The sequence below is a fragment of the Marmota marmota genome, unplaced genomic scaffold (assembly GCF_001458135.2).
Source record: "Marmota marmota marmota unplaced genomic scaffold, marMar, whole genome shotgun sequence".
Classification (NCBI taxonomy): domain Eukaryota; kingdom Metazoa; phylum Chordata; class Mammalia; order Rodentia; family Sciuridae; genus Marmota; species Marmota marmota.
The window spans coordinates 24,999,072-25,022,926 of record NW_026000082.1 but is presented as its reverse complement, the minus strand read 5'-3'; the positions used below and the strand labels follow the sequence as shown (position 1 = coordinate 25,022,926).

The window sequence follows — 23,855 nt, the reverse complement described above, 5'->3', positions numbered from 1 at the left end:
AAAATGTGGTGGTCTCCTGAGTAGGGAGGTAAGGTGGAGGGAGTACAGCAGAAAAGTGGGGAAGCAATCTCTGATAGTGATTGAGGAGATCTGGTTACATAAGTATGTGGTTTTAGAATATTCCCAAGTCTCCCTCTCTCTAGCAGATGTAAAAAGAGATGTAGGTAGGCACAGATAGTTTGTATAAACCATATAATACCCATAAGATGAGCTTGACACTCTTAGTATTTTGAATTTTAAATATTTTTTAGTAAATCCTACCTACACTTGCATTCACATATATTATCTCATTATTCTTAAAACTTTCTATTGTCTTCATGGTTTTGTTCTAAGACTAAATACAGGGCCGTGTCACTCTCTTGCTTAAAATCCATCTAAGTTTTTCCTTTACATTAAGAAGAAAGTTCAAACTTTTTAACATGACATAAAAAGGTTTATGATCTTCCCCCTGCTTATTTCATGAGTTGCATTTCCCATTGGGCCTTACAAAATCCCAGAATTCCAGAGTCATTTAAAACTTTGTAGATCTCTGCCTGAAATGCCCACATCCTGGTTTCAACTGGGCTGCTTGACATGCAGTTCTGAGATCCTTTGTTGTAGTAAGTCCTTCAAGGTAGTTTGTCCTTCAAAGTAAGGGTACTGCCCCTGGAAAGCCTTTGTTCCTTTGTAAGCACTCTGTCCATAAGATTTATTCAAATCCCTGTTGCCATCTTGCTTAGCTTCTCTCTCTCCCCACCAGTTAGACTCTGTTAAGCTGTAAGATCTTTAAGAATAGGGACTCTTTTAGGCTAGGGATGTGGCTCAAGCCACATGCCTGGCATGCGTGGGCCCGTGGGTTCCATCTTCAGCACCACATAAAATAAAGATGTTGTGTCCACCGAAAACTAAAAAAATAAATATTAAAAACATCTCTCTCTCTCTCTCTCTCTCTCTCTCTCTCTCTCTGAAAGAATAGGGACTCTTACTTATCTCAGCATCTCAAGTCTCTGAGACAAAAGTATCAGTAAATATTACTTGAATACATAAATGAAAGAATTAAGGCAGCATTAGCCATATTAAGCTGTGGCAGGAACCATGCCCTGTTCATATGTGTATTTAGAGGGTGTGGCTTAGTTTGATATGTAGTTGAAGGTGGATGCTAGGTTTGTTAATTGAATGATAGAGAGTTGCCCTGTGTTTTAGTTAATCAATCTCTTTCATTGTGGTAATATAATTAGGAAAAGGGATTTATGGTTATTCAAGAAAAACATTTGAATATTTTGTGTTTGTGAAAGGACAGCTTTCTTCCCTCTTTATGGTCTTGTTTTCTTTATCTGTAAAATGAAAGGTTTGGAAAATTTGATATCTTAAGGTTCTTGCCATTGCCAATTTCCCACTAGGAGGACCAGCTATAATCTCTGGGTCTGGACCATGTTAAGTACAACTTCAATCTGCATGGCAATCTGTTTTTTTTCTTTTCTTTTAAAGCAGGTCCATCACACTATTGGATCATATTAAACTTAATAATATATTAAGGTCAGTTTATAGAATGGCCAGAGCATGTCATGAATTGTTGTCTTCTTCCAGTCACTGCTGTGCCTTTGGGTTTTTTGAACCTTAGCACAGGATTTACAGGTATCCTAAGTTTTGTCCTGTGAGATTCGATGCAGTCTTCTAGCTCTTTGAACTTTAATTCTGCAATTATGGCATCAGCTGTGTGTCTTCCATTTGTGTTATCTATAGATGTGTTAAACATATAACAGATATTCAATAATATTTGAACCAATAGTCATATATCTAGTATATCTTTGCTCAAATAACTACAGCATTAAATGTTTTACTCTAGGTGGAGTCTTCATCTTTCCTCTGCTGTGTGTGTGTGTATGTTTGTTACTGCAGGAGTGTTCTGCTACTGAGCTATATCCCTGCATTTTAAACATTTTTTTCTTTTTTTTTTTTTGGTGCTGGGGATTGAACCCAAGGCCTTGTGCATGTGAGGCAAGCACTCTACCAACTGAACTATATCCCCAACCCAACATTTTTTTCCCCAAGTTTTGCTGAGGCTGGCTGGCCTTGAATTTGTGAGCCTCCTGCCTTAGCTTCCCCAGTTGCTGCGATTATAGGTGTGCGCCACCTTGCCTGGCTCCTTTGCTCCCTCTCCCCCACCAGATTCATGCCGTGTAGTAAAATGACCACTGAATTTGGACTCAGAAGATCTGGACCCTAAGTCCCAGCTCTTCTGCTTACTACTATATGATTTTGGACAGATTGCTTAATTCCCCAGGACTTCAAATTTCTAGTGTATCAGAGAAGAAAAATTAAGATTTCTAATTTTCTGATTCTGGCACTGCAAGCATCTGGCCTATACTTGAAAGTAGTAAGGAATTGTGGTTAAGAGCAGGTTAAGTACCTGGAGTCAGAATGCCTGTATTTTTAAATTAGCTCTGTCTCTACTGGTTGAGAGGCATTATCTACCTGAACCTGTTTCCTCCTCTGTAATATGAGGTTAATAATGTTGCATGATTGTTTTGAGTTTTTAGAACACATTGTGCACATGGTTAATTATAGCCTATCAGTATAATTTTTCACAAAAGATATAATTGAAGACATACTACCTTCCTGAGGGCTCCTGGAACAAAAATACACCTTTATGGTTGGGAATTAAAAATGTACCAGAAGCCAATGTGGGAGTATATCAAAAGTTAGTGATATTATGAATCATTTTCTTCTTTTTAAATATTTTTTTGGTTGTTGATCAATTGCTATTTTATTTATTAATTTATACATGGTGCTGAGAATTGAACCCAGTGCCTCACACATGCTAGGCAAGTGCTCTACCATTGAGCCACAACCCCAGCCCATCATTTTCTTATATATTTGAAGGAAAGACTTTTTGTCTGTTTTCATAGCCATAATATAAGTGGGTGATTTGGGCATTTTAGAAAAGAAGGGAAATACGTAGTTTCAATTTTCTGTACTATTGTAAGAAAACAGTAGCTGTAAATTCTCAGACAAATTCTAGCCACACGTGTAAGTGTTGGCTTGAATCTTTCCCCTCACTCAACTCTTCAAGATCTATTGGTAGCAGCTAACTCATTTTTTCCTCCCTTTAACATGAATTGATGAAAATTTGGGCAGAAAGAATCAGCCTAGATAAACAGTATACCACCCCATCTCCTCTAAATGGTAAAAGCTGACTGTCTTAACTGTCAACAGTGGGTTCCCTTTTGAAGCCCAGGACCTGTTGGGAACCTGATGGAAAGGCCTCACTCAATCTGCCATACTTTTAAGGGGAATAGAGATACTATTGGATGCCAGAGGAGTGGCAGGTTTTGGTTCCCCTTCCTCAAACTTTACCCAGTAATGATTAGTTTAATTTTTGGAGGCTGTGAACTTACTTAGTATTTGTAGAAGTTGTCCCATGTGTTTGGGATGTGCCCTGTATTTCCAGTCAGCCATTAATTAGGAATTTGCCTAACTGCCTGTCTTCTACCCTCTCCCTCTCTCTTCCTCCCTCCCTCCTTCTTTCTTTCCTTCTTTGCTTCCTCCTTCTCTCCCTCCTTTCCTTTCTTCCTTTTCTTCCCCTCCCTTCCCTCCCTTTCCATTTCCATCCCTTCTTTTCTCCCTTCTCTTGCCCTTACTCTTCCCCTTCCCTTGCCTTTCCTTTTCCCTTCCCCCTTTCCTCTTCCCCCTCCTCTTCCCTTCTCCCTTCCCCCTCTCCTATCCTCCCCTCCCCTCCCCTTCTCCTTCCCCTCCCTTCCACACTAGGGATGGACCCAGGAGTCCTCTAACACTGAGCTATACCCCTAATACTTTTTATTTTGAAATAAGGTTTTGCAAGTTTTTGAGGCTGGCCTTGAATTTATGATTCTCCTGCCTCAGCCTCCTGGGTAGCTGGGTGTACCATAGCATTTGGCTGAGTTATTTCTTCATCTTGCAAAGAATATTTCCCCTATTTATATATATAGCTCCCCTACTTCAGGTTAGTTATTCTGCTTTAGGTCCCTGTCAGAGATAGCAGGGTATAACAAAGGCACAGCTTTGGAGCTGGACAGATAAGTGTGTAATTTTGGTCAGGTTATTTAACCTTTTACATCTCTGTATGTTTTATATCTAAAATAGAATGATAATACCTTTCTTAGAGAATTATTGGGATTAAATGAAATATTTAAAGTTCTTAGTACATTACCTGAGAACTAACAATTAAAGTAGATGCTTAGTTTATTGAGAGTAGATGCTTAGATTATTGAGAGCCTTCTGTGATAGAGACTGAAGTCTGAAGACAAAGGATAGTCCTTGCACCCAGGGAATTACAATCTGATAAAGTAAAATGTTACTAAATATGAATCAGGAATGCTTATTCTTTTTTTATTCTCTCTTCCCTATTTCTTGTGCATTCTTTTTCCTAGCACAAGGTAACTTCTTAGAGGACCCTTTGTCTCCATGTCCAAGGAATGTCTGAGAAGGGGGACAATGCTATGGCACACCCAGCTACTAAGGAGGCTGAGGCAGGAGAATCACAAGTACGATTGTCACAGGTTATTGGGGGTGACCAAGAGCTTAGGCAAGGAGGGATAAAGTCAGCTGTGAGGTTCTTTATTAGTAAGCAGCAGCAGGATTATTAGCAGTTTATAGGTGGGAGGAATGCCCAGTTGGGAGTGAAGGAAGTTGTCAGGTTATTGAGGAGGTCACAGTGCTTGTTTAAATTGAGTGGCCTGCTAGGCAAACTCACATTTACTTATTTTCACTGTGGTCTTTTCAGCCACTTTCTGGAAACTTGCTTTCCTGGGTGCTGCTGCTCCCTCCCTGTCCTTAGGAACAGGATTGAAAGCAGCATTAGCCTAAAGAAGTTGTTCTATTTAGGGAGCTAGAGCAGAGCCAGTGATTAGGCCCTTATCAGCAGTGAGTGGTATGGGGCAAGATTGGAGTGTCTGTCCAGACTTCCACAGGAGCTCAGTTCTTCTATTCCCTGGTTGGATCAGAATTGTGAAGAAGCAATAGATGGGCTGGGCCATCTGAATGAAAAGCGCTTCATTGTGTTTCTTCAACATTCCCGTGTCTGGTACAATTAGCCAAGACTCAGAAAACAAGTTGGACAAACAAGCAAGCAGCCTTCCACAGATGGATAAAGGAATTTCTGGCACAGTCAAATTAAGTACACTGACTATAAAGACAACGTAAGAGGATCTGGGAAGAGAAGGGGGCTTTGGGATGCCATTCCTGGCTGGATGAGCATAAAGAATGGAGCAAGAAGCAAACAGTATTTCTGAAGTTGATGAAATCCGCTGAGTTAATCTACTCTGGAGGCTACCTGAGGCTGGGCTGCTCTGTAAAGTAGGTGGAATCATTGGGGAGAGACTGTGACTCTTCTCATTGGGCAGCTGTAAGTATAGGGAAATTAATCTCCCTTTGGAATCTAGGACTCTCTTGGCAACAGACAGTGTGGGGGCTTGCTCTATTATAGTCTCTCCCATCGTGAGACCTTCTCAGTTGGTTAAAATTTCAGATGTACTTTTTGCTTGAGAAGAGGCGAGCCTGAGGAACAGGTTGTTGGGCAATGGATGCGCTGTTCCTGACTTGGCAGTAAGCCATTTTAACTTACAACTGTCCTGCAAATGTCTTAAGATTCACCAGGTTACAAGCTTCTGCTCGGCAAATGGAAGGTAACTCAAAGACTAGCTTGTGTCTGCTAAGGCTTACTGGCTATGTTGTCTGGACTTTTACTTACGAAGCTCCCACCTTGCATGCTCTGTTGGTCTGGAAACACTGGGGTGGTGCCACTTTTGAATAGCATGCTCTTTGCCTGAAGACCTGGACCCGATTTTTGGAAGTGCCCTAGGGAGGAGCTTCCTCTCTGACCTCAAGGGAAGAAGGAGGTCAGTAGGAAGTTGTGGGTGGAGCCACTTCTCTGTTCTGCTCTCTCTGTTCATCACACAGCTCTTGGGCTGTCTGTCTCTGTTCACCTCACAGCCTTTTGAGAAGCTGCAGGGGGTGCATAGGACTCTAGCTGGATGTTCTTTGGGACCCCCTCCTTTTAGGTGGGGCCAGCAGACTCTGGGTGCCATGTGGCCCAGTTACCAAGATGAACACGAGTTCAACGCCCACCTGGTGTGCCGCATGTGTTGTATGGGTTAGTATGTGAAGTTTTTTTTTTCCCTCTTCTGGGCTTGAGGATCCTAAATAGCCCTTGTTCTTTTTGATTCATAAGAGAGCCTGGTCTTTGAAGCCCTATGGGTGTTACAACCTTTGGGCTTATTAAAACTGGGGCAGAATAGACTAGATGGTGTGTGGGAGAGTTCCCTGCTTCCTGAGGAACTTCTTTAACTCATAGTGACTGGCAGTTAAAAGCCCTAGCTTTGGGTGTGGGACTTTTTTATAGAGCTTGAATTCATACTCATGCTTCTGCCTGTCAGGAAGCCACTTTTAAGTTATGTTGCACAGTGCTGAAAGTCCAGGGTGTATTTTTAGCAGAAGTTGGTTGGTTGCGGAGTTTACCTCTGAGCAAGCTGGGGAGTGGTGGTGGAAGGGAGGAGTCATGGCCTAGGTTTCCTCTTTGGGGCCTATTGCTAATTCTCTTACACTTAACTTTTGTCAGCAGTGACAGAGAGAACGGACTTGAAGATAGTCTGGGGACAGGGACCCATAGAAGAATTAGAGGTCAGAGGAAGAGTCCTGCTAGCTATAACTTAGCTCTTTCCTGATAGGGGAGAAGAATTCATTTAAATGGTGTTCTGTGACCTTGAGACTTAAGAGCCTGATCTTTTTGATGGCAGGTTTCCTGGTTTTCAAACTGTAGAGCACACTGACTAGTGCTGGATTGAGATATCAATTCATCAGTTCTTAGTAAAATGAAAAAGATAACAGAAATGTAGTGTGTTTTTTCATAAAGCTAAACTCACTTAAAAAAATTGCCCTTTATTCTGAAATCATCCTTCCTACTTTGTTTCATTTATTTTTTAATTGTTCTTCCTACTTTTCTATGTTAAAGTAACTTTTACTTTACGAAAGCATTGTTATTAGATGGTGGTTTTAGGCATCCTTATCAAAAGAAAAAGTTGGCAACGTTATGTTATACTTTGTAATATATTTGAGAACATTTACTGATCTGTGAGATCTAAGTGTGGGAACTACTGGCTTGATAATCCAATATCTTTTGATTTTATACACCTCAGTCTCTAAAAGGGAACAAAATTGTGAAAATTAGGCAAATTTTCCCTAACACCAAAGTTGCTGATAGTTTGATGGAGAAGGGACCTCAGAAGACATTTAGAGGAAGAGAGGCACCAGAACTTGGGTTCTGATGTCTCCTGACTGCTAGGTCAGTGCTGCCAAATACTTAAGGTTTTTTTTTTTTTTTTTTTGAGAATTAAGCTAGTGTTATACTAATGTTTGGGGCAGAAGGAGAAACAGTTTTGGCCAGTTATTGCCAGGCTGTCTAACTTTTTATCTTACCCATAACACTGAGATTTCCTCCCTGAAACCTGAAAGAATAATCTGCATCTGAAAGCATTTGAAGATAAGCAGAGAGCCCAGGGGCTCTCTTTCTGTAATAACAGAGAAGTATAAGGAAGTCCCCATCTCTGTAGAAAGTTTCAGGGCAAAAACTTTATACTTTCAGCTACCCCACCCCTTTTCATTCCCTAAGGGCACTGTAGCCCAAGAGTTAAGAAAGAGGGCTTTGGTAACAACTGTCTACTTGTGGCCTGTTGCTCTACCACTCTATAGCCACAGAAACTGGGAAAATTGCTTAACCTTTCTGTGCTTCAGTTTCCTCAGTTGAAAAGGGGATTAAAATTCATCCTACTTATGGAGTCATTACAGGAAGTATATGATATTAAAGCACTTAGACCAGTGCCTCCCATATAATAAGTTCATCAATGATAGCTGGTAGTTGTATTATGTGAAGTGTAATATATAATTTATTTATTTATTTATTTTTATTATTGGTTGTTCAAAACATTACATAGTTCTTGACATATCATATTTCACACATTTGATTCAAGTGGGTTATGAACTCCCATTTTTACCCCGTATACAGATTGCAGAATCACATCAGTTACACATCCACTGTTTTACATATTGCCATACTAGTGTGTGTTGTATTCTGCTGCCTTTCCTATCCTCTACTATCCCCCCTCCCCTCCCCTCCCCTCCCATCTTCTCTCTCTACCGCATCTACTGTAATTCATTTCTCCCCCTTGTTTTTTTTTTTTTTTTTTTTTTAAATTCATTCATTCTTATACAGAATCAGGTGCACAAATATACATACACTTGGTTTTCTGGGGCAAAGACTTCTGTGGAAATCATTTATCTCTTTTCTCTTTTTGTTTTTGTGATGCTGGGGATTGAACTCAGGGCCCCACACATGCTAGGAAAGCACTCTACCACTGACATACATCCCTAACCTTTAAAAGTTGCCCTGGCTGGCTCTGGAATTACAATCCTCTTGCGTCAGCCTCCCAAGTAGCTGGGATTACAGTCATGTTCAACCTATTTCCTTTGAGTTTGCATTGGGAATATTAAGTGATACACAGTCTTCTTGATCCAGATGGGCAAGAAGAACTTAGAAAAGCTGTACCTGGAAAAGGAACATCTGAGTGGGAATCTATGCACCCTGCTGTGAAAAGCAGTCTTAAATATTACTTGGGATTGCTTCTTAGTCTGACTTTGAAAATATCATCTTAATGTGTTCTTGTAGACTTTTCCTTGCCGTGTAGTAAGCTGTCAATATATATTTGTTAAACAATTAGATATTCTTTTTTTAAAAAAATATTTTTTAGTTGTAGATGGAACAACATCTTTGTTTTTATTTGTTTATTTTTATGTGGTGCTGGGGATGGAACCCAGGGCCTCACGTATGCAAGGCAAGTGCTCTACCACTGAGCTACAACTCCAGCCCAACAATTAGATATTCTTGAATACCTGCTGAAGTTCTAAATGTTGGATACTTAAAGAAATTTAAAATATGAACCTTGACTCTAAAGAGCTCAGTTCAGATAGAAAAATGAGACTTAAATATGGTGATATCTGATAATAGGTTATATATGCTCAATACTTTACTCACCTTTCTTGGTACTGAGTACCACAGCCATCCAGAGGTGGCTGGCATGGCCAGAAAGGTCTAAAGGAAGAAGTGGGACTTTATCTGGACCTGGAAGAGACTCTATGTTAGATAATCCAAGAAGAGGAGGATATATCCCAGGTGGGAGAAAGGTGAATATTGGCAGAGATGTGAAAGATATGTTTGGAAACAATGAGATCAGAATGCTTGTGGTTAAGTCAGGTGGGGAAAAGTCTAGAGATAAATTTGGAAGAATATTGTAAATTGCCTCAGGTCAGAGGACAGGTCTTTTGTCTTTTTCAGCTACCTAAAACATAATGAATAAAAACCAGAACTAAATTTCATAGGGTTGTAGAGGGCCGTGAATATGAAAACTAAAGAACTGGACTTGATCTTCTGGTCGGTTGGGAGTCAATAAAGGATTCTGAATAGAAGGGTGATGTAGACCAAGCGGTGATTTAGGAAGATTCGTTTTTTACGGGCTGTTTGATCTACTTGCCATTGCTTCAGCTATCAAATTAGTATTTCAATTCTGACCGCTGTTTTGAACTCTATATTTAAGATCCCAACTGTCTGCAAGAAGATCTCGATAGCACATCCTTGTCCTTACCCCATCAAATCAATGCCTCCTATTTTCATTATCTCAAGCTATTTCTCTCCTTCCACTCTCTCTGCCTAGAAACATTAAACTTATCTTGAACTCTCCCTTTCCTTATCCTAACTACACCTAGTCAATAGGGGTCTGCCTGTACCTTTTCATGCAGTTCTGTTTACCCTCTTGTCTTTCCTGTTGCCTCTGCCCTAGTTTAGGTTCATAGATTTCTTTCTTGGTCTATCACAGTAGACTTCTAACTGGTTCTTTTACCAGTTAGTTAGTGGCTTTGGTATAGTCTGGCTTTTCTTCAGTTCAGTGCCAGGTCAGTCTTCCAAAGCACACTGATTTAGAAAATTTAATTGTTGTGCTTGTTTTGGCAGCACATATACTAAAATTGGAATGATACAGAGAAAATTTCATTGTCATCTCTTTGTCTACTTAAGTACATAGTCTTTACTCCAGCTGTCTGGGTTCTCTGTGCTTTGACCTCAGCTAGCTGACCTTGCTACCCTACTTTTTCATTACATTACTAACATTCCTATTACATTTATATTTCGTGAAACCCATCCTGTGTACTCCAAATCACTGTTTGTTCTTTTATCTTGTTTGGAATTCCTTAATCCCTTTTGGGCTGCCAAAATCCTATTGTAATTCAAGGTTTAACTCAAACACCATGCGTTCCATGAACTCTTCTCTTATATCTCTGTCAGAATTAATCAATTCTGTGTATCAGTATTATTTTGTGCAATGTGTCTGATATCTTACTTTCTTGGTGTTATTAATTATTTACATGTTGGTCTCTGCACTAATTGTAAACTTTATGAGGTCATGGAACAGGCCTATTCCATCACTGTATTTCCCTTTAGATTTCCAAGTGGTAGGTACTTCTGGATTTCTTGAAAAACTTGTGATTTTTCTGTGGCCCACAGGGAAACAAGCAGAAACTCTTCTCTCATTTGTTTTTTGGATAATTCATGATGCACAAGGAACTATGTTCATCATTCATCATTCCTATGTGTTGGATCAGAACATAGAACTTTGTACCTCAGTACAAGCTTTCATTTTGTGCCAAGACTATTCGCAAGTTGTTCTTCTTAGAGTAGGACAGAAACAAGTAAACAGTGATCCCTGGGATAATCACCTAAACAAACGAGTCTAGGAGATTGGAAAAGCTCCTGGAGGAAATCATAGTTAAATTGAATACTGGAGAATGAGTAGTCAAAGAGGGGAGTTGTATTCCATGCAGAGGGAACAGTATGTACAAAGGCAGGCATAGAAAGCACAGGAAACTCCATTTAGGGAAACAATTTTTAACAAGGTTGGAAGTTAGTTTTCACCCAAGAGTGGAGAGGAGTGAGTTGCAGGCAGGAATCATAATGACTCTTATATCCCAAGTTGAATGGAGGTATCAGGCTTTGGCATTGGGTAGATTTGAGCTCAAATTTGACTCTTTTTATCTTGTGATCTCTGGCAAGATGCTTACCCTCTCTGGACTTCATCTTTCTAATAAATTAATACCTAAACTTATAGGACTATTGATCATTAGAAAGAATATATGTAAGGTGCTTAGCACCTAAGTGCTAACTTAGGTACTCAGTAGATGCTAACTACTAATGTTATTAGGAGAATAAAGATTCACTGTAGATTTTTAAGGTAGAGAGTAACAAGATTAGTTTTTCCAGAAATATTGTTGGCAGTATTGAGAAGGATACATTAGAGCAGGGGTAACATTTAGAAGCAAAAAGAGTTCAATTTTTTCTTCACCCATATTCCCTCTTTCCCTTTCTTCCTTTCTTTTCTTTTTCTTTTGTTTTTAAAGATGGCAGGGATTGAATCCAGGGTCTTACATGTGCTAGGTAAGCACTCTACCCCTGAGCTTTATCCCCTGAGCTTTTGAGTTTTGTAATAATACATGCCATTTTAAGTCTCTCTTTTCCTGATCCTTCTACTCTAAAAGGCTCCTGACAGGGCTCTTAGAAAGGTTTTTGTTTTGTTTTTAATGGTGTTAAGGATTGAACCCAGGGCTTTGCACTCTATATGGAGCTGCACTTTTAGCCCAAGAGATTGTTTTTAGAGAAGGTGAGTTTGAGTAGCCAGGCGTGGCGCACGCCTGTAATCCTAGCTTCTTGGGAAGCTGAGGCAGGAAGGTGGGAAGTTCAAAGCCAGCCTCAGCAAAACAAGGTGCTAAGCAACTCAGTGAGACCCTGTCTCTAAATAAAATAAAAAATAGGGCTGGGGATGTGGCTCAGTGGTTAAGTGCCCCTGAGTTCAATCCCTGGTACCCCCTCTCCCGCCAGAAAAAAGAGAGAGAGAAAAAAAAAAAGAAAAGTTGAGTTTGAGACAAACCCAACATTTTAGAGGTAATTTTATGAGAGTGGTGTTTGGCCCTGAGCTGAAGGGATGGATTTGAGAATTATCAGCCTGTAGGTTATAGTTGAAACCATGGGAGTAGATTCAACCATTCTGGGAGAAGGTAGAGAACAGGCATTCCTATCTTGGTGGTTTTTTTGTTTTGTTTCGTTTTTAAAGTTCCAGATTTCTTCTTCTTCTCCCATAACACCAAAAGCTTTGCATATAATTTTAGGTGATTCATGAATGTCCCTTTTCAAGCCCATTCATGAAGTCTTGGTTCTTGGGTCCATTATTTTAATAGACCTCTTTTCTTCTTATTCTGTATTAGTTTAAGGATGAGTAAACATTTCAGGAGTGGGCAGAAGAGAGGGAACAACCAAAAAAGCAGGAAAACTAAGGTAGAACAGAGTATCAGATTCAAAAAGGAGAATGTTTAAAAGATGAAGGAATGATCTCTTCAGCCATAGAGAATTAAAGTGAGATGGATCACTTTAATTGCCACTAGGTTAGGTGACTGTGGAAAGAGCACTCACAGTGAATTTGTGGGGCTATAAGCCATAGCCCCATGGGTGAGTAGGAGGCAAGAAATAGAGTCTGAGCATTGTCATTACACTTGCTCAGGAAGCCTGGGAGAGAGAACTGGTGGAGAGGGAGAAATTGAAGATATACAGGTCAGTGGATAATTTTTGGATTAATGTTTCTGAAGAGAAGGGAATGGTGGGTTCCATGTGTTAGGTGGAAGGACAGACTTAGGTTATAGGGAGAGACAAATCTTCAAGTAAAATCAAAATAAAGAAAATTAGAGTAGTTATTTGTGGCCCAGAGTCTGGAGACTTGTTGTGGTAGTTTTAATAAAGTTGGAAACAAGTATTAAATCTTCTAATTAAAGGCTTATAATTTGGTAACCATTAAATGATTGATAAGCCATCAGTGCCTGAAGTATTAGATCTAAGAATTTCTCAGTGGAATAGTGGGTCTCTTTGTTATCATTTCATAACCTTTAGTGGTGAAGATAACAAGAAACGTTAAAAGAAATTTCACCCTTTCGTTGACTGTTTTCCTCTCACAAGAGAGTACTTTCTGTAAGTCCTACCTTCAGTGTTAGGTAGGGGATCTTAGCTGGGACTGGAATTGTATTAGTCTGACAAACCTAAAATTTATTAAATAATTTGAAAGTCTGAACTGTTTGGCGCATTCTGAAGATGTGTATAATAGGTAAAGTTGCTTCTTGGTTTTCCTAGTGAAATTCCTTGCTAAAATTTTTAAAACATTTTTTGGGGCAGGGGGTACTGGGATAGAATCCCAGGATGCTTTACCACTGAGCTACATCCACAGCCCTTTTTTATTTTTTATTTTGAGAGAAGGTATATACTAAGTTGCTTAGGGCCTCACTAAGTTGTTGAACTTGCTATCTTCCTGCCTCAGCTTCCTGGGATTACAGGTGTGTGCCACCACACCTGGCTTGCTAAAACATTAAAATGTAAAACTTCAGACCCTCTAATATCCTCTGTCATAATGTATAAATCAGAAAAGAGCTATCATGTTATTGATGGGCTTGTCAATGTAGGATCCTAAGAAAGGATCCTCTAGCTTTTCAGGGCAAAAGAGTTCTATAAAATCCTTTTATAAAGAATTTACAGCTCAGTTCTAGGAATCTAGCTCATCTTGAGAAGGGCTTGCAATCATGTTGCCTTTAATAAATATATTTAGAAAAAGTACTTTGATCCTTTTCCTTCCAAATTGAAAGTTAGTTATTTAGCTTTAGGAAGCATGACTGATATAAGACCTTGAGGCTCTCTAGAGCATTATCTTCATGGAATGATGGAACGACTTGGTAGATGATCAGAAAAAGATTCAATTTGTCACTCATATCTCAGGTCTAAAACAAACAAGGCCATGGACTAAAAAGAAATCAAATGAATTCTACCTCTTAAAAATACCGACTAGTTTAAAAGAAAATCTGTTAACTGGTTTCTTTTCCATCTGTGAATTGTTTGATCTGTTACAAAAAATACCTATAATTGTTGTAGAACAAACAACACGCCCCATCCCCTCTGTGGGGATGAGCCCAGGTCCTCAGAGTGCTGGGCTAGCACTCTACTACTGAGCTATAACCCCAGCCGCTATAGGAGAAATTCTAAGGAAAAAAAGCAAAAAACAATACTGTGTCTTTAGAGAGAGAACTTTGTAAAACTAGAATAAGACAGTTCTTGGTTATGTGGGTAATTAGTATAATGAAGCAGAGTGGGTCAGGTATTGTGAAAATGTTGGGCATAAAACTTGGAGTTAGCTCTGATTTTTCCATCATGGCTGAAGGTTCTAGCACACAACTAATATTTATTGGGGCCTTAGGAGTTTTACATATCAAACTGGATTATTTTAAGTGATTCAGGTCCAATTTTATTTTGTGTGTTTCTTTAGCCAATCTTTTAATCATGTGTTGGCTAACAGGAAAGCTTTTGTTTGTTTATTAAGTTCTTTCTGTGTCAAACTTTAGCTGTTAGAAGTTGTGGGAGACACAAAAAAGTAAAGCATGGCCTCTTTCTTCAAGGAGTTAATGATCTCATTAATGATATAAGAATAGGCATATTAAAAGCTCAGAAGTCTAATTATGTAAGTGCTGAATGAGTGATTAGCACAGTAAATATCATTAAAAAAATTGAAGGACAAAGAGACTATTGGGAACTGAAGTAGTTGGGAAATGCAGCCAAAGTAATTTTTCTCAAATACAAATCTGACCTCTTATTCTGCTATTTAAAACCTTTCAGTTCTTCCTTTTATGTATAGGATACAGTTTGGGCTCCTTATCTAGACATAAAAGGTCAACATTTGGCTCATGTCATCCTACCTAGTTTTGAGTCTCATCAACTACTTAATATCTCCACTTCAACCGTCCTTACTTCTGTGCAGTTTTCTGAACATAGCTCTTTGTCTCCATGAATTTGTATTATATGTAATTTCATGTAGTAACTTTATCCTTGCCCTTCTTTTTCTGGTTAACTTTTTTTTGGGGGGGTACCAGGGATTTAACCTAGGGGACATTAACCGTTGAGCCACATCCCTGGCCATTTGTTTATTTTTTATTGTGAGACAGGGTCTCCCTAAGTTGCTAAGGCTCATCTCTAAATTGCAATCCTCCTGCCTCTACCTCCTGAGATTCCTGGATAGTCATTTTTTATGATTAGTTAGAGTAACTCCTAGGAAACTTTCACTAGCTCTTTTCACTAGTCGTTTCTCTTTCCTACTCAGGTACGCCAAACCACACTCTGTGCTTACCTATTATAACACTTACCAGGTGGCATTGAAGCATTTCTTTCTTTTGTTATACTTATCATCTCTTTTGAAAGATAGAAATTATGATGTAATATTTCTGTAACCAGAGTCTAAGGGAACTATTTTCAGTCTACCAGTCTTCCAGCTGAGCTATTTTTGTCAACTCTTGGGATCTTTTGTAATAAAGATTTATCCAAAGGATAAATGAATGAATGAAGAAGTTGGATAAGTAGCATTGGGAGAGGCGGGGAGGAAGAGAAATAATATGTCATGCACGGAAAATAAATAGTATGAGTGTCCAGTATTTAGATGAGACTAGTTGCAAGCTGGTTCTGATTCAGTCTGGAGTTGAAATGGGCCTGAAAAGGATTATGATGAAATCAGATAACTTAATCAGCATCTAAAAAGATAAAAATAGGTTGGCATGATTGGTTAAATCTAATAAGAATCTTGGCTTCAAGTACTTGAAAACCTATTAAGTGAAAAATAATTAGACTTAAAGTCCTAACAGTCTCAAATGAGAGCCAGTAGGTAAAATTTATAAGGAAGACAATTATGCCACTTTATAAAACTAATAAATTGGTATATTGCTTTACAAGGTAGTAGATTCTCCACTATCTCAAGAATATTATAGATAAATGTAAGATTTGGACAGACCTTTCAACCCTGAATGCAAGATTCTTTGTTGTTGAAGGGATTCATGTTATCAGCAAGGAATTAAACTGGATAACTTGTAATGTCCATCTCATATTTCTGTGGTCCATAGTAGGAAGAGAATTGTTCCTTGCATAACAGTGAAGGATTCAAAGTAAAGATAAAAAACCAAAGGCAAAATTGAGGAAGTGCTTACCGATTGGTTACAAACTCAGCAAAATAGGTGGATAAGTGAATTCACCGGGGTTGGAGAGAGTGTGTTGGCGCTGTTTGGAAATGGTGCTATGTGCCTTTTAACTAGGAAATCTGTAAGAAGAGAATGGCTGGGCAGTAGGGAGAAAGAACCTCGCTAACGTTTGTGTGAATAACCAGTAAACCAGATTTATATACTGCTGCAGATTTCTTCTGAAATGTTCTCTGACTTGGGAAAGAAATGAAAGAATGAAGCAACGGCGGTAATTCAAGTTTGAAGGTTGTTATCATGAACGTGAGAGCTCCTGGTGAGAGCAGCTTTGAGTGGCTAGCCATGCTGTCTAGCACAGACTGGATAACCACAGAAGTTTTCAATGAAGGATAGAGTAAGGATGGAGTGACTGAAGATGAGAATGGGGGAATAAGAGATTGATAAAGGCGACTGCTGCTTAATAGTTATGTTTGGAGAAGGAATAAGGCTTAGAGCATGGCAGTGTGGTGGCTGGATGTGAATTACAGATCAAATTCAGTGTAGCCATGTATGCTTGGATGCATTGTCAGCCTGTGTGTGATGTTTATATGGAAATAAAAAATGTGAAACAAGTTGTCAAGGAAGGTTAAGGTGGATTTCCTGTAAAGAAGGGGATGGGCAAGAGGAAGTGACCAACGACACCAAGGGTGATTTGAACAAGATGGTATAGGGGATGGTGTGAGTTTCAAATAAGTAGAAAAGGAACAGGGCTAATGGCTCAGTGTTCTGAAAATGGCTCTGGGGAATTGGGGTGGGAGAAAATGAGTCCTTAGCAGGACAGCCTCTGTGGAGCAGTCATTGTCAAATATTGACAGTTATATTTTTATTAAAGAGGTGAAAAAATGGGAAAGGGGGAGTTTGCCTCTGTAAGACTTATGAGAAGAGTCAACATACCTTATATATAATCAGAGAAATGATAAATTATGATATAATGGTGTATTAAGAATTGTAAAGCAAAAATAAATAAATAAATATCACCCCCCCCCCCCAAAAAAAAGAAGAAAGGGAGGGAAGAGATGGGCAAGGAAAAGTTGGCTGCTTGTAGTGGTTGGTGAGGGAAGTGGAATGGAGGAAGTACTGGGGTAGGGGAGAGAGGCAGTACAGCCTTGCTCAGGCAGATTGATGTATGACAAGGAAGTTTTTTTTTTTGTACTGGGGATTGAGCTCAGGAGCACTTAACCACTGAGCTGCTTCACCACTGAGCCGCATCCCCAGCCCTTCTTTGTATTTCATTTACAGACAGGGTCTCACTAAGCTGTTAAGTGCCTTGCTAGTTGCTGAGGCTGGCTTTGAACTTTTGATCCTTCTGCCTCAGCCTCCTGAGTCACTGGGATTACAGGCATGCGCCCCCAAACCTGGCTGAAGAGTAAGATTTAACCACTGCAGTGTAATATCCCACTCTACCCCTTCTTTTGGTGGTATTCACAGCTTTGGCCTTCTGGGACTTATTGAGGGAATCATTCTGTTTCCTGCTCAAGTGGATTTTGAGATAAGTGATTCTGTCTAAAATCAATAACATGGTCAGGACCAAAGAGGAAGGCCAAGCATTCCTAACAAGAAGGCACCATCTCATGGTTCTGTGGGTACAGTCAACTCTCTTATGTGGTCCTGGAAGAACCAGAGTGTGAGCAAAGCAGGGGTGTGAGAACTTGTTGATTGCATGGTACTAAATCAGTGTCTTTTGTTTGCTTTGCAGATGAGCGGGACCGGGTTCAGAAGAAAACATTCACCAAATGGGTCAATAAGCACTTGATGAAGGTAGGACTCCATGCTGTATGCTGCCTTAGCACCTCAAACTGTTCTTGAGCTGCATCTTTCTTTCTCTCAGATGATTCAGATTGCTCACTGTGTGCTTGGGTCCATGAAGATTCACATGTGACAGACTAACTCCCTCCTCCCCTCCCTCCCTCCGTCACCCACCTTCCTTGTCCCCTCCCTCCTTCCCTCCCTCTCTTACTCCCTTCCTCCTCCTTAGTCATAACAGTGTGAGAACAGTAGCATTACATGCTATTACCTCAGAAGACTGTGATGGAGGATACCAGGTGATGATTCCTGGGATTCTAAGAACACTTTGCTCCTAACTTTAAAAATTATTTTATAAACCCTTTTCTTTATTTTTAAAGCTGATTACTATGTAAGGATGGGACAGAAGGGACTTTGTTTTCTCTCTAAAGTATATAAATCGTAAATGTTCCATTGATGGATTTTTATAAGAATTTTACCACCCTGTAAATCAAGATATAGAACATTCCCAGAATGACTAGAGTTGAGAAGATTTTATTATTAAAATCAAGGCAGAGGGCTGGGGTTGTGACTCAGTGGTAAAGAGCTTACCTAGCACATGTGAGGCACTGGGTTCAATCCTCAGCACCACATAAAAATAAACAAACAAATAAATAAATAAAGTTATTTAAAAAATCAAGGCAGAGACACTGTGGTAGCAGTAGGATCTGAAAATAAAATTTGTGAGTTCTAATAATTCCCACTGCTGGGAAGGGTCAGAAGTGATCTCTTAATTGCCAAATCTAGTGGCCAAATTTTATCTTCCTCTTATTTGATTTCTCTTTAGCACTGGACACTGTTGTCTATCCCTTGAAACCTTCTCTTATATATTGACTTCTAGGACATTGCTTTTTCCTGAATTTCCTCCTCCCTGTGTGAATGCCTTTTTTCTGCTTCTTTCACTGGCTTTATTCATCTCTGACTTCCATTTGCTGTTCCCCAGAGTCCTAACTTTGACCATTTTCTTGTTTTGTTCTCTGTATTCTTAAGCAGTCTCATCTGTTTTAGTCATAGGGATATTTTGATTGCTGGAATGCAAAGAAGCACAAGTCAAAGTGGATATAGGATGATCTCTTAGAGTCTGATGTCTAGATGCAATGGAACTTTATGAAACCAAAATTTGCCGGCAGCTCCTCTCTGTCTCCTTTTGGGGGTCCCCTGCATTCATTTCTCTCACTGCTCATTTGTGGTGAGCTGTGATAAGATACATCCCTGAAGTGGCATGGTCCTAAAGGCACAAACAGAAAATCTGATTGGTTGGGGGTTTCTTTTCCTCCTTGGGTCAGTGGTCTTCCTGTAGTTCAGTAAACTCTGGCCCAGGAGATGGTTACATACACTTGTTTAGTGGGCCCTGAAAATAAAAGTCTTTAGACTTTAGTTTCAAACTGAAAGACCTGGATAAAGAGGCAACTAGAGAGCCTTTTCCTGTATTCTTGTCCAATCCAAAGACGTGTATTTCTCACAGTGTACTTGACACATGCATCTGGATGTTACTCAGGCATACCTTATATTTGACACATCCTAAATTGTTAAATATTTTCATTCATGTACCTAGATTCCCAAGTTAGGAATGCAGAATCATATTTGATTTAATACTGTCAATAATCTCTCCCTTTTTGCCGAATCTAATCACCATCAACTTGGAAAGATAGCTTACATTGTCTTTTCTTCTCCATATTCATCACCTCTGCTCTTGTCCAGGGCTTCTTTATCTCTTGTCTTGACTATCATAATAGTTTTCTAACTAAGTGTTCTATAATGATAATAGTAGTAATAGTTTATAGAGGGCTTCCTGCAAGTTAGACTTTGCTGTTTTTGGTACCAGGGATTGAACTCAGGGGCACTCAACCACTGACCCACATCCCCAGCCCTATTTTGTATTTTATTTAGAGACAGGGTCTCACTGAGTTGCTTAATGCCTTGCTGTTGCTGAGGATGGCTTTGAACTCGCGATCCTCCTATCTCAGCCTCCCAAGCTGCTGGGATTACAGGTGTGCACCACCACGCCCAGCTCAAATCAGATATTTTATACCAAGTCCTTTATGTGAATTATCTCATTTAATACTTCAGTGACCTTCTTCTATAGGTTCTATTAACACCCCCCCCCCTTTTATCTGTGAGGAAAGTGAGGTTGAATACAACTTATTTAAGGCCATGCTGCTAGACAGAGGCACACTGAAATTTACAATTCACACAGCCCAAAGTCTGTAACACGTATTCTTAACCTGCAATGCCTGGCTCTGCCTACCTTTCCAGGCTCATAGTGCCAAATTCCCCTCATTCCTTAAGCTTTTGCTGAACTATGTATAGGCATGCTGTTTAATGGCTCTGTATCTTTGTTCGGCTTCTCTCTCTGCTTGGAATACATTTCCAAAGTCTATTCTGACCGTATAACACTAACTTAACACCTCCTCAAATAGTTTGGTGACTCTACATGTGGGATCTACTACCCTTTTCTTTGTATACTTATGCATGTTCCTTATGTACTTCTGTTATAGCTTTTTTTCCCCCCCTTTAATGGTGCTAGGGATTGAACCCAGGGCCTTATACATGCTAGGCAAGCACTCAACCAACTGAGCTATATCTCCAGCCCCTGTTATAGCTTTTTATATACATTATATCTTTTTGCCAGATTGTAATCGGAAGGCACACATTATATCTTATTTTTATAGTTTCAGGACAAAGAAGGAGAAAGAGGGGGAAAATGTCTGTTCCGCTCTGTAAATTGCTTCAGTGGCTACCAGTTGCCTCTAGTTGATGGTACCTAACTCTGTTACTATGCAGAACTCTTCACAACCTGTTCCCACCTACCTATTCAGTTTTATTTCCAAGTAGATTTCCCTGTGTAGCCTGTACTCTAGCCAAAGGGACAATTCAATGCTCCTTAAACCTTATGTACTTTCACACCTCCTTGTTTATTTCTCTCTCCTTAGAATTCACTTACCAGCCTCTCCTGCTGGCCATTGCCCATTTACCCTTTAAGGATGAGCTCCAGTATAACCTTCCAGAGACTCTGACTTCCATCTCTTAGCCTATTTTAATTGCAATTCCATCTCTGTTCCATGGCATTTGAAGAAATGCTTGTGTGTTCGCCTATCCATCTCCTCTTTTAGAGTGTTTATGGAGGGTTGGGGCAGTATTATACTATTTTCTCTGTCAAGTACTACGCTATGAGAAGTACCCAGTAATTATTTGTTGACTTGAATAAATAACATTTTGATAGTACAATGGATCTGACTTGATCCTTCAATAATCCCAAAGAAGATAAAAATATTGCTGGGTGTGGTGGCACATACCTGTATTCCCAGCAGTTTAGTAGGCTGAGGCAGGAGGATCTTGAATTCCAAGCTACCCTCAGCAACTTAGTGAGACTCTGTCTCAGAATAAAAAGAGCTGGAGATGTGGCTTAGTGGTTAAGCACCCCTGGGTTCAATTTATATATATATATATATATACATATATATATATATATATATATATATNTATATATGAGACAGAGTGTGTGTGTGTGTGATATATATATCACACACACACATATATGTGTGTGTATATATATACGTGTGAAAACAGTATAAAATACTTTTATCTTGTGTGTGTATACTTATATATATATTATAGTATACACACACACACTCACACACACACACGCACGATAAAAGTATTTTATACTCTCAGTTTTCACAACTAAGGAGAGTGAGAATTAGCGAAGTGAAGTGACTTTTCCAAGATCATACAACTAGTGAGGTGTGGAGCTAAAGCTCAATCATGAATCTTCCAATCAGAATCAAAATCAATAGGTTATTCTGCTAAACATTCCCCCACTTAACTCTCCTTTCATACCTAACAATTGGGAGAACTGAACTGATCCTGCCTTAAGCTTGTTCCCTAAACATTGTAGTTGAATTCAAATGCTCTGACTTCCTGCTGCTCATTTGTAGCTGGTGCTGCCTGTTGGGCCTCTGCCTCAGTGCTATGTGTTGACAGGAGGCCCTGGGAAAGGAAAAGCTTGAGGAACACATCATAGCTTTGTTAGAAATTGGAGGCCAGCCAGAGCTTTACTTAAACCCTTGGCTATTTTTCATCTCTTCTCAGGCTGGCAGCCTTACAATTCCAATAGTATTTTTTCATTTTGGGAATTTTAGAAAGAGGTTCACTGCTAATCAGAATCATTGCTCTAAGTTGGAATTCTTTGAATTAAGGAACTGAGAATTAGAGATCAAGATCTGTTTTTTGCAACTTGGGCATCCCTTGCTTGGCTGTCTAGGTATACCCAAATTAATGTTGTGTTTGGCAGAGAGACCAATGTAAGGTTAAAACCAATTAAGCCCCCCAAGTTCTAGATTTAGTTGATCTGGAATCTCTTGAGTTTCTAAATATCCCTTTGGGAAACACCACATTGTGTTCTGGAATAGTAAATAACTCTTTATTAATTGACAACAGAATTGATCCATTCTTAAAAAAGATTTGTTAAGGATAGAAGCAACTGAAATATATAACAATCTAATTAAGAATGCAAGCCCACAAACCTAAGAATTCTGTTTATCATGGCAGAATCATTAAAAAGAAAAATCTAGAGTTCTAATGAGCTCTTTTAAAGTTATCTGTACTATATTTCTAGGGCCTGGTAGCTGATAAAGAGTGTCTTTAGAGAATGTTAAAAAAAAAAAAAGTTCAAATATATGCTTCTCAGGACGAGGAGAAATGCTTTCTCTGATTAGTTCCTGTTGACTTAAGGGGTTAGTATTTGTAAAGGAAAGGCCAATATTTAACCTAGCAGATGGAATAATCTTTGCATTTTTATTCATATATATAATCTAGAAAGCACTAGCCTTCCTGGAATTTCAGTTAGAATTCTAGATACACCACCAAAAGTTTTTAAACTCCAAATACTCACTGCCGTTTCCAACTGTTCTCTGTGTATTGTAGGTTTTAGTTGAACAGATGGTAACACTAATGAGTCCACGCACTGTTTGCTGTGCAGCCTCCACCATGGCCACACAGGATAGTTCACCAATCCCCAAACACTGGACTTTTGCAGCTCTTAGCTTCTTCATGTCAGTGGGAAATGTCAGAAGACCTTGGTAACAGAGTTTAATCAAAGCAACTGACAAAGGGTGCTGGTTAGAGGCTGAGAAAAGGAGGGTTGCTTTTGCTTCCTAAGTGTGGCCCTGTGGTGGTGATTCCTGGCTGTCTCTCTGCCTGGCTCTGATTATTCAGGGCTTAGTTTTACTCTAAATGCACCTAAACCCCCACCAAAAGTTTGCTCCTTCATTTGGATTTGAGCTTTACTCTGGATTCTCTATTCACTACACCCTAGTGCCTGCCTTTTAAGTAAAGCTACTTAAAAGCTACTCTCGTGTATTTTAGAATCATCCTCATCCTCAGGGAACCCTCTATTAATATTGTTGACTGATATTATCAGTAGAGTCTAAAATTTAGGGAATTCTCAAAACAGATGATAGAATTCTTATCTGCTAAGAGACTTACCCTTCGCTCCTCTTCTCACTCTGCTCATTCCAGTAGGGATTCCTGGCTTCCACTCTGCTCCTTCCAGTTGAGCCCAGATCTTCTCAGAGTGAAAAGTCTAGGGCAGCTATAGTCTGTTTTTTAGTGTTAGACTTTTTCTCAAAGAGAAATTTGGCTGTTGAATCCATGTGGAATTCCCCTCTTACAGTTGAGAGACTTATCAATTCATGGAAGCATCAAAGCTATCAGGGTAGCATCATTTCCCCTGTATCTTTTAGTAATTGTAGATGAGGGTAAAAAACATTCTTTCTCTTCATAACTTTCTCCTCTGACCTATGTGTTGCACTCAACATAGTTTGGGTCAAGGAAATTGAGCTGCTTGTGTTTCCTTCTAATACATAGTCTTAGAGGAAAGCCTTTCTGAATCAAGTTTTCTGTGGATATCAAAGAATGCTACATCACAATCCTTG

The 23,855-nt window shown here is 39.4% G+C and overlaps 1 protein-coding gene across 12 annotated transcripts in view; it reads left to right on the top strand.

Annotated features, from left to right (window-relative positions):
* The window catches only part of Macf1 (microtubule actin crosslinking factor 1), a 334,558-nt gene that overhangs the window by 102,187 nt on the left and 208,516 nt on the right, over positions 1-23,855 (top strand). For 10 of the 12 annotated variants that reach the window (XM_048815714.1, XM_048815707.1, XM_048815706.1 and 7 more), the window contains one exon: positions 17,834-17,895. In XM_048815714.1, coding sequence (XP_048671671.1) covers positions 17,834-17,895 — 62 coding nt within the window. Of the gene's footprint in view, positions 1-5,467; positions 5,643-5,899; positions 6,110-17,833; positions 17,896-23,855 lie in introns of those variants that run through there. The other 2 variants (XM_048815712.1, XM_048815710.1) reach the window with 2 other exon arrangements.